Source organism: Coenobita brevimanus, chromosome 55, assembly GCF_032717465.1.
Source record: "Coenobita brevimanus isolate Jiangsu-jjx chromosome 55, ASM3271746v2, whole genome shotgun sequence".
Lineage (NCBI taxonomy): Eukaryota > Metazoa > Arthropoda > Malacostraca > Decapoda > Coenobitidae > Coenobita > Coenobita brevimanus.
In genome coordinates, this window is record NC_137008.1 from 26866023 (window position 1) to 26877982 (window position 11960).

At 41.7% G+C, this 11960-nt stretch overlaps 1 protein-coding gene across 1 annotated transcript in view; it reads right to left on the reverse strand.

Moving 5' to 3' along the window:
* The window catches only part of LOC145401281 (neuroligin-4, X-linked-like), a 112467-nt gene extending 101252 nt beyond the window's left edge, over nucleotides 1-11215 (reverse strand). Inside the window, exon 1 of the mRNA XM_080273610.1 lies at nucleotides 10807-11215. Within this exon, the coding sequence (XP_080129736.1) occupies nucleotides 10807-11215 (409 nt within the window). The remainder of the gene's footprint in view (nucleotides 1-10806) is intronic.
* Nucleotides 11216-11960: the final 745 nt, after the last annotated feature.

Genomic DNA, 11960 nt, shown 5'->3' on the forward strand with positions numbered 1-11960 from the left:
GAGTTCAGAGCATTTAGTGCAAACAAAATTATTTTTCTCAGAGCGAAGAACAGATTTGGGAAGATTCCGGGCAGAAACATTAAAGAGATGAGATTCAGGGGTAGGCTGGCTCCTATACATTTTGTGGGCCTTTGCCTTGTTGTGGACTGCATTAGAACATGCGTGATTAAACCAAGGTTTTTTGCGTTAGTTACAGGACATGGGAAAGGAATGTGTGCTTCCATGCCCTAAATAATAACCTGCAAAATGCGCAAGGCACACTCAGATGGCTCTCAGCCATGGAAGCAATAATCATCCCAGGGAAAATAAAACAAGTACCATCTGATGGCTTCCCAATCGGCACCTCCAAAGTGCCACAGCCGTCGTTTCTTGGGAGGGTCCACAGGCCTTACTAGAGCGATAGACCAGGTTAAAGTCATAAGGTTGCGATTGGAGCAGCCCAACGGGGAGAGAAGATTAACAGCATGAGCAGGTGGATTAGTTGTAAGGAAAAGGACAAGTATGTTGGAACTCTTTCCAAAGCAATCAGGGATATGTGTAGGGTGCTGTACAAACTGTCATAACCCATCCCATCCAGGTGACACGTTTACATGTCCTCCCAGGGTCGTCCGGGGTGTATGTATGCATGATCTAGTATTTTGCGGCATTGTTGCCACTGGCAACCCTCCTGCATGCACTTGAGTCGTGCTCCAGTCAACTGCATACCTCCGTAATGGATAGACCTATGCAAAAAGTTTTCCTTGTGTCAGGATCCTTGGCTGAGTGTCTGCAGCCACCAACTCCAACACCAATGAAGTCCAAAGGCCAGAAAAGAAAAGGCCTTAGTGATAGTGCAATAGGGAGAAAGCTCGAGGTGACATTATTGCCAGTTGTGAGTGTAGAAAGTGACTTCCTCTAAGGAAAGTGATCGCCATATAGAGTGTCGATATTTATGCGTCGTGTGAGGAGGGTGGAGGACGTGACTCCATTGTATGCCCATCATTTCTCCCTGTATGTTCATCTGCTATTTCCGATGATGGGAATGGTTCAGAGGGAATTGACGATCCTGGAGAGGGGGGATATTGTCAAGGATAAGGAAATGGGAGAGGAGGTAGGGCGTGGAGAAAGGGAGGACATGGAGGAGGGAGGGAGAGGGGAGGAGGAAACGAATTGCATCGATCCTCGTGCCACCCCACTCTATTTACGTGAATAATGGAAGCAAAAAGTGTGTTTCATGGTGAAATCAGTGCCTTATTATTTATTGAAAGTGCCTTATTTTTTACTGAAAGTTTCCATGCGTGTATGTTTGTTATGATGAAAAAGTACAGATCATTGAAAAAAAAAAAATTATAGTGGAAAATGTAGTGGGGAAAGGGAGGAGGGAGGAGGAAGCGTGGTGCCTCGTGCCACCACCCTGTTTGTTTATGTGAATAATGGAAGCAGAGAGTTTTTCATGATGAAATCAGTGCCCTTTATTTTACTGAAAATATACGTGTGTGTATATTTATTATGGTGAAAAAGTCTGAATCACAGGAAAAAAAAATACAGTATTTTCCATTATGGACTACATGTATAACTATTTTGTTCACAATATTTTTTTTTAGGATTTATGTAGTAGTGGTAGCAGTAGTAGTAGTAGTAGTAGTATTTGTAGCAGTAGTGGTAGTAGTTGTGGTAGTTGTAATATTAGTAGTAGTTGTAGTAGTAGTAGTAATAATGGTATTATTTGTAGGAGTTGTAATACCCAGACTTCTAGTCGCACAGTGATGCCAGAATCGAGTGACATTGGAAGCCAAACATACATCTCCGTCTGTGTGTGTGTGTAATTCACCGGGTCGGTCAGGATCACTTGATGGTCGTGATCGTCAGCTTTTACCCTCCCGGAAGGGAGCTGAGAGCTCATATAGTCCGATCTAAGGGCAAGGCTGTGACCTTCACACACCCACACACCCGTCCCCTTGCTCAAGGGGGACAGTAACCACCCACTTCGTCAGTGAAACTTTTCGCAACCTGAGCGAGGCGCGAACTCTCGTCCACCAGTTGGCAGGCGAGAGCGTTACCACTGCACCAGCGAGCGGTGTGTGTGTGTGTGTGTGTGTGTGTGTGTGTGTGTGTGAGAGAGAGAGAGAGAGAGAGAGAGAGAGAGTCTGTGTGTCTGTCTGTAAGGCATCTGGGTAATAGCATAAGTTAGTGTTAGTTTTGTACAACATAGTCTGTTGTTTTTTGTGTAATTAGAAAAAATGATTTTACTGCTCTGTGTATATGTATGTGAATAATGGAGCAGAAAGTTTGTGTCATGATAATGTCGTTGCCTTATTTTATACTGAAAATATTTGTTTATACATATTTCTTATGATGAAAAAGTACAAATCGCAGGAAAGAGAAAGTCACAGTGGAAAGTATTTCCTATTATGGACAGTACGTAAATAACTACCGGTACTTTGTTCAATATATATATATATATATATATATATATATATATATATATATATATATATATATATATATATATATATATATATTTCGGTGTAGTACTTGTAATGGTAGTAGTAGTGGTAGTATGTGCAGTAGGTGTGGCAGTAATAGTAGCAGTTAGTTGTGATAGCTGAAGTAGTAACAGTAGTAGTTGTAGTAGTCGTAGTTGTAGTATTAATAGCAGTTGTGGTAGTGGTAGTTGTAGTAGTAGTAATAATAATAGTATTATTTCTAGGAGCTGTAATACCCATGCTTCTACTTGCTCAGCGGTGCCAGAATCGAGCGACAATGCAAACTAAACATACTTCTCCGTGTGTGTGTGTGTGTGTGTGTGTGTGTGTGTGTGAGAGAGAGAGAGAGAGAGAGAGAGAGAGAGAGAGAGAGAGAGAGAGAGTGTCTGTCTGTCTGCAAAGCTGGGTGGTGATGGTGGTGGAGGCGAGCCGACAGCCTACATTCCAGGTCCTCGCTACGGTTATCGACCTTCCAGCACCAAGCACGACCGATTATGGAAAATTATTCACATAAATAGTGTTTGTAGTGGATTTTCGTCTTCTGGAAGTGTTACTGAAGTGTTATTATTGTGGAGGGCTAGTGTAAACCTTAGTTTGTGTCACCAAACCTCCGCCACGCATACGGACACCGGCAAAAAAAAAAACAAGAATTGCTCTCATTCCCCATTCACTCATTCACCCCACACGCACTTCACGGACCATCTGATGCAGCCAGCTCGAAGTCGAAGGATTGGTGAGTAATATGACACCTAGTTTGTTTTATATGGTATACTATTGAGATATAAAGGTTTAAAAATAGACTATTTTCCCGTTTTTTCTCGGGAATGCCCAGCTGGGGGGAGTGCTTGCGACAGCATCTGCCGGACGGGAGGAGTTAAAGATAGAAAATATGTAGGCATGTCCACAGGTGGATCAGTGAAAGAAGAGGAGAGCCAAAGGCGGCTGTGAACAATGATATCTCCTAGAATGGAGATTTCAGAGAAAAGAGAATTTGATAGGATGTGTTCCATATTATAGGTAAGATAGTCAATGAATTTTTCATAGTCAGTTGAATCAGGGGATAAGTAACTAGCACAGATATATTTAGTCAGATGATGGCAGGAAAGCCAAGGCCAGCAAGTTGAGATTTCAGAATATTCAAGGTCAAGAACTCGAGAGCAATATGTGTTGTTGCGTACATATATGCAACAGCCACCTTTGGCTATAAAATGAGTATAATGAAAGTAGAAGGATACAGAGAAGGGTTTGCTATCAGTTGCCTCAGACAGTTGAAGGTGAGGTTTAGAGGAGGAGAGGTGGTGTTCAACAGAAAGAAAGTTAGAGGAATGGAGGCAAATATTGCAGAAATGAAGAAGTGAGTCAGACTGTGATTCCATGCAACTCGCTTGGTCGTCATCGGGAAAGTGGTGGATGGTGGGGGCTTTGATGACCCCCCACCCCCCGGGGACTCCGAGGCTTTGTGATGCCATTTTTTAAAAATTCTGAACGGGAAGTGTAGTGTGTAAGGTGCATATAGTTTGGTGCTGATAGTAAGGAAAACTTGTATTTGTGAACATGCTGGCCTACTCTCTGTGTTACAGAAACACTGAAAAAGTTCTGCAAAGAGGGATGGTCAGAGGCTAGTCCCGAGGGCTGATGAAAGGGGAGCTCCAGCTCTCCCTGTCATCAGCTCTCTATCTACCTTGGGAGTACCATCCTGCTCGCTGGTGCTACAGTCTACTGCTTAAGGCAGTGGTTTCCAACCTTTTCTAATTCTCGCCCCCCCTCACTGAATGATGCGTTCCCTGCGCCCCCCTTCCTCAAATACTGTATTTTACTGGCATAGTTGGCACATGTCAATAAATATCATTGATTCTTAATCTTTGAAACTGTTTATATATCCAGATAACTAGATTTCTTATTCATATCTGAAATATTTTCTCCATATTTAGAAATTACTGAATTCCATCATAATTCATTTTTTTCAAATATAATTACCCTCTTTATCAAGCCTTCACACCCCCCCTAGGCAGCCCTTCGTGCCCCCCTAGGGGTAAAAAAACTCGTTGGGTGTGTTGTTTAAGGTGAGATGAGGTAGGAAATGTTGTGTGGAAGTGCAGTGACGCTGGGTGTGTAATGTGGAGGATAAGGGAAGGTAGGGTGTGTTGTCTGAAGGTGAGGAGAGGCAGGGTGTGCTGTCAGGAGATTAGGCGAGGCTGGGTGCGCTGTATGTAGATGACATGCACCAATGTGTTCTATGTCAGGTAGGCTGAGCCAGATAAGTGTGAGTAGGCAAGATGAGGCAGGTATGGCTGGCACTTAAGTAAGGTGATGAACCAGTAGATGTGCTATGAAGAAATGAAAGACAGTGGGGAATGGGAGGTAAACTGGGGGCATGGTGACATGTGAAGAGGAGTGTGGGATATGACCTGCGAAGTTGTGTGACTTAGGGTGTGGAAAATGAAGCACACTACTACTACTACCACTACTACTACTACTATTATTACTACTATTATTACTACTACTACTACTACTACAAATAATGATAATAATAATAATAAATAATAATAATAATAATAATAATAATAAAAAAATAATAATGATAATAATAATAATAATACAGATAATAATAGTAAGCAGAATAGCTTTTAGAAGAAAATTAGCGAAATACGGAATGAGTACGTCATATGAGTAGAGGTAGTGTTCTTCTGATTTGATGGCAATCAGAAGCATGCCAGTAACCAATGAGCACTGCATATTATACTATAGTGATTGTGTTGTCTTTCTGTGCTATCGAGAGTTGGAGAAATGACCTGATACTACCATTTTAGGTCTAATTATATAAGTGTTATAGGTGTTCGAGTTTATTACTCTTTCTGCTATTTGAATCAATGTGTTCTCGACAGCCTATGTGACGAGGAGATACGTGTGAATGGGTGGAGTTTGGTGGGGGGAGGGGTGCTGTGGAAATATGAACATAGAGGGTAAAACACACACACACACACACACACACACACACACACACACACACACACACACACACACACACACACACACACACACACAAATAAAACAGGGAGGCACAGGACATGATGTTAACTGTTAAAGAGAAAACAGATCAGCCTGATAACCTAACATCCATGACTAGGTGTCAGCAGCCAGTTTGACAATTACTGGGATACGTAGCAGTATGATGTAAGTCAGGTATGCTACAGTAAAGTCACAAAATCTGATGAATGTGCACGGCTGCACAGGTTGCTTGCAATATACTGCTGACAAAATCTGATGCAAAAAAAAAAAAAAAAAGACGTATTACTTAACAGAGGAGCGAACACGCTGAGGAAATAGCCTACACATGAAGGAAGTCATCAGTACAAAAATATATATAAAGAGGTGACAAACTGCGGTTCCGAGAGTGTTGGTATTATTTCTACAGTAATCTAATGTCGAATCTCCTTAGTGCCAATGGTATCATTTTTGGCGGTACAAGGAGGTTCACAAAGGCAAGGTTCCGGTGGAGGATGTCGAGTTTCACGCAACGATAAGAGAAAGAAATATTGTTTGAAGAACGGAAAAGAGGCGTCGATAGTGAGGAGTACTTCACAGTAAATACAGTTATGTTGCTGTCTCAGCATTTTCAGTTATACAAGCCTCATGACTTCCTCATGGCCGACATTAAAATTTCTTCAGCTGATGTATTTTCTGTCATCACTGGCCTTAATACTAACAAGGCATATGGGCCTGATGTGCTTCTGTGCTTACACCCTGCCTAGGCAAACTCTTTCGCCTTTGTCTGTCAACTTGTACCTTTCTTTCTTGCTGGAAGTTTGCTCTCATTCAGCCAGTTCCAAAGAAGGGTGACCACTCCCAACCCTCCAACTATCGTCCAATTGTTTTAACGTCCTGTATTTCAAAAGTTTTGGAGTCAATTCTCAATAGAAAAATTTTAAGGCATCTTTCCTATCACAACCTTCTTTCTGATCGTCAGTACGGGTTCCGTCAGGGACGCTCCATTAGCGATCTTCTCACCTACCTTTCAGACTCCTGGTCATCCTCCTTTCGGGACTTTGGCGAAAGCTTTGCCATTGCACTTGACATCTTAAAGATTTCGATCGAATCTGGCATAAATCTTTAATTTCCAAACTGCCCTCTTACAGTTTCTATCCTTCTATCTGTGCCTTCATCGCTAGCTTCCTATCTGGTCGTTCTATAGCCTCTGTTGTAGATGGTCAAAGTTCTTATCCTAGATCTATCAACAGTGGTGTTCCTCAGGGTTCTGTCCTATCACCAACTCTCTTCCTTTTATTCATCAATGACCTTCTAAGCTGTACATCTAACCCTATCCACTTATACGCTGATGATTCCACCCGTCACCTTTCCATTCGGTTCCCGCAACGCCCATCTCAGCAGTTACTTCAACAAACAAGGGATGAGGCTATGGCACACCTAATGTCTGACTTGGCTCGTATCTCTGGTGTAAAAATAATCTTGTTGTTTTTAATGCATCTATGACTCAGTTCTTACACCTATCAACCTGTCAAAATCTTCCAAAGATATACCCACTAATGTTTAACAATATTCAGCTTAATCCTGCATCATCCTTGAACATGCTTGGGGTTTCATTTACTTAGGACTTATCTTGGAAAGATCATATTACATATCTTGTAAAATCTGCTTCCAAGAGATTGGGTGTGCTAAACCGACTCCGTTCTTTCTTTACCCCTGCACAATTGTTGACTCTATACAGGGGTTTTATCCACCCCTGTGTGAAATACAACTCTCAGGTGTGGGGAGGCTCCCCACATACAGCTCTTCTCAATAGGGTGGAGTCAAAGGCTTTTCGTCTCATTAACTCTCCTCCTCTTACTGACTCCCTTCAACCTCTGTTTCTTTGCCGCACTATTGCATTTTTATCTCTTTTCTAACGCTACTTTAATGGTCACTGCTCCTCTGAACTGTCTACATGCATTCCTCCACCTCTACAATGGGCGCGTAGCACCCATCTAGCAGCAAACTCTCATCCCTTTTCTGTCCAACTCTCTAATGCAAGAGTTAACCGTTACTCCCAGTTCTTCATTTATGCAACAGGTCAACTCTGGAACTGTCTTCCCCTGTCTGTATATCCTGCTGCCTATGATCTCCAGTCTTTCAAATGCAGTGTGTCCAGGCATCTCGAAATGAATGGATCTTGAATTTGGATCTCCCTTGTATTTTGTTTTTCTCTTGGAGGGAACAGTTATTGCGGGCTCATGGCCTTTGGTTCCTTCTTCCTCGCATAAAATACATATATATATATATATATATATATATATATATATATATATATATATATATATATATATATATATATATATATATAAAGTAAGCGGTGGGAAGTAAATAAATGGTAGGGGATAGCTAACTGGATGATGGGAGACTGTAAGGATACTGGAGGTGAACGGTTTGAAAAGACTGAGGAAAGCTTAGTCGCAGTGTGTTGTGGGGACACGAAGAGCGCATCGAGAGGAACTTCTCAACAACTCCAGTTAAACAAGCCATATAAGGCAAGCGTTAGGATATATAATTGGTAGGGAATAGCTAACTAAATGATGGGAGACTGTAAGGATACTGGAAATGAACGGTTTCAGAAGACTGATGAAGGCTTAGTCGTAGTGTATCGTGGGGACACGAAGAGCGCAGCGACAGAACTTTACAAACGTCAGCTCAACTTGGAATCTGATTGATGTTGAGTCCTCCTGGTATGGGCGAAGCAACGTGAGGTCCTTTGACATTGTGCCTTAAGACTGTAACTTAAAAGACTATGAAAATGAAAACGGGCAAAACTAATGGATTGGTTCCCGATATATTGTGGAACTAAGGTGATGCTGGAAACTAATAAAAGAATGTTGTAATAACTGAGAAATCTGTCACAGATGAATGACTAAAAATTGTGTCTGTAAACTTAAAGGAAATAGTTAATTGCCCAGTCTGTATGATCATAAGTGCCTAAAACTGTGGGTTTGGGTAAAGAAAGTGAAGAAGAAAGTTTTGGAATCTTTGTCAGTGGAAAGAGTGAATGCAAGTAAGATAAAATTATGCTAAGTAAATAGCAGGAAAACTACCAACGCATTTTTTTTTACTGTTATTCAGATCACAAAAGTTCTAAGATAGGAAGAGAAAGCATTACTGTTTTATTCATCTCCAAGCTTTTGATGGGTTACCTAAGAAAGATGAGGGCTGGTCAGTAAGTATAACGAGTGCTGAAGAATGGTTTGTCAGAAGAATTCTGTTTCAGTTCCAAGAAACATATACCGAAATAAAGTTGAATGGTGGTCAATGTGACGAGTTTTCTGGGAATGACGAGCAATAGCAGTTGCAAACCTAGGCTCATTTGGATGTGAACCCAGTATATGGAAGACTGAAGCTTCCCTTTTCCTGTAGTTCACCATCCTCCTTTTGGGGGATACAGAGGAGCTAAACGACGTTTGTATAACCAGGCAGCAGAGCTACCCAGTTATGTCAGTGCCTCCTGGTGAAGGTGTCCCTCACGCACAGCAAATTTTTCACTCTACTGTTTGTTTTACGGCTACAGTAGAGACACTGTCAAATGCCTTTATAAGTGGACTTTCTTGGAAGCTGCGAACCAGTTAATAATGTTCATTTCGAAGAATAAGAGGAAGAATAAATGAAACAGAATAACATAACACTTCCAACCACAAAAGAGTTATTGATGGCTGTTAATACTCTTATGTTGCTACTTCTTAAGCAGCTGAATTACATCATCTTCCGTTAGTTGGAACAAACAGAATACTGATCACGACATGGTTAACAAAATCCTGAAAAGACTGCATCTGTTGATTCAGAGATTTTACTGTAAAGTATGATATGAAAAGGAATTATAATGCTAAGGTTTATGAAAGTACGGCAAATGAAGAAACTGGTAATCGTAGCTCTACTGAAGGCTGTACAAGTGAACCCACAATCACGATTCTGTCGCAAAATTCGATTTCATCACATAAGATCTATAGTGACCAAAAAAAAAAAAGTTTTTCATACCTGATAATCCGATTTCATCACCTAATATTTCATAATGACAAACAAGGTTTTATTGTGTGAAGACTTTTGTGCTGAGCGTTTACTTACTGGTAATCATTTACTCCTTTCAGCTTTACCATGGCCTAACAATAGCAACAACAGTATCATTTTCCCCCCACTTAGAATATTCACACTATATGCAAGTCTCTGAAGTATATACAAAAGAGAGAGAGAGAGAGAGAGAGAGAGAGAGAGAGAGAGAGAGAGAGAGAGAGAGAGAGAGAGATGTTAAAAACAAACCAGACCACCAGAAAATCTTGCGGTGGTGGAGGGCGGAATGAAGGACGACTCAGGTGCTAAGATTCCAAGCGAATGGAAGAAATGGGAACCCTTTCTTATCTTGATACAGAAGGAACTTTCCCTTAATATAAAGGGGTATGCAGCATGTGTTGGAAGCATAATCCTTTACAATAATAAAACTTGGAATGTGAAAGAAACAACATCCGTAGGCCGGCACGTTATGACAGTAGGATGGCTCTGAATGACAGTACTGAAGTAAATGACAGAAAAGTATATAAGAAACTGAGAGATCGGCTGCAAACTAAATTTGTTTGTAATGTGATGCATTGAGGTAAGATAAAATGGATTGGAATAGTGGAGGGAATGGAGGATGGACGTTGGATGAAGATGTCTTAAAAGTGTGACAGCACAAGAAAGAACATCAAGAAGTAGACCTAAGAAGAAGAAGGAGATTAAAAAGGTTTACTGACAGAGACCTGGAACAGTGTCCCCACCAACTGAATATGGCTAATACATACAAGGATCTGTAACTGGCGACAAGCATCAATTATTGGCAGCAATGTTCCATCACCTCTGTTGCTTATCTCCATCCAAGGATTCTAAAAATCATTATCGAGAATCCAAAACGATTGAGAATACTGATACTAATCTGCGGCGGAATAAAGTCACCACTGTCAGTTACTGGAGAATCACGATACTAATATATAAAATCTACATGGAAAAAAACAGGAGAGGAAACAGTATTTTGCTGCCAAGGGCAGTGTACCAGTTTCATAATGCACCTTGTCAAGTCAAGAAAGTTACTCATGACCACACGACTAATTCAGGGTTAATATTCAAAATATTTCATTGAGCGGCAGTCCTGTGTAAATGTTTAAATGATGGGTTACAGTATTTGGGAAACATACTGATATGAAGGTGCACTTTTTAACCCTTTATGTCAGAGGCTTACTCATTCAGTTCTGGCTACCACCAAGCAACTGTACTGAAATGAAAGAGCCACTACTATTGAAGGTGTAGTTCAGATAATCTGCCTGACAGTACTGACCCATTGTGGGGGCGTAGATGCTGAGGGTGAGGCAGTCTTCACTCTGATTGGCCAGGGCTGAGCTGACCTGTCTCAGGAATTGAGCTCTGGCACGAGGCATCTGTTCCTCGTCTGGATGAGGCAGCAGCTGAGGGCAGACAGAGGGCGGTATGGTGACATCCCGCACCCCCTCCCAGGGGATGGGGGTATTGGTGGGAGTGAAGCGCCCCTCCTCTACCGGGGAACTAGCGTATGGCACCCCAAGGAACTCCTCCACGTCACCCAGAAGATGACCCAGGTGGCGAATGACGCCTTGCACATTGCCATACTTGGTGCTCACCACACGGCTCTTGGAGATTGATTTAACAGCCAGTGGCAGCTGCCACGTGATGACCAGCACCACCAGCCATGCCCATACATGTGGGGTCATGTCACCATCATGCCCATACCATATACACCTGCCTTTCCTCACCTCCTTACATTTGCACACAGCAAACAGTCAGGTGAAACAGGAGCAATGAAAACAACCTCACCGGGCTAGTGAGGGATGAACACTGACAGTTTTCAGTGACACTGTTCCGAAGTGACCATCAGAACAGGGAGTCTCAGCCATTATGATAGCATCAGTCATCAGTGTCCTTCACATTCACAGGGCATGTTTCACTCTTGTCTCCTGATTCAAATAACATCCATCCAGTTTCATCATACCTCTTCCCATCTCAGAAACAATCACGCCTCAGTGCTGATAATGCAGCCTTACGCCACACAGTGCTGGTCGGGACTGATGATAGCATCACGTAATCTGAGGACAGGAAGAAAGAAAACAATTATAACATAATTCTGCAATGAATGTTTGAGAATAACTGAGTGTACTATATACAGTGAATCTGTTACCTTTATCTTATTTATGTATACTGTACCTTGGAGCAACTAAATCACCACCGTCCCCACGATAACGACCTCACGTCTCATTCAAGAGTACCAGAGTATTGTCCTGGGTGTAAGTAATGATCATGTATTACAAAGAAACACAAAACAGTACATGAGAAGGGAACAAATGTGTTTGCAGTTATTAATTTCCATTGTTCAGTAAATGCAAGCAGCCTCACACTGCAGTATAAACAGTTAACTTAAGATGATAATGAACGATGAATTACACTTTCGAAACTTGAGTA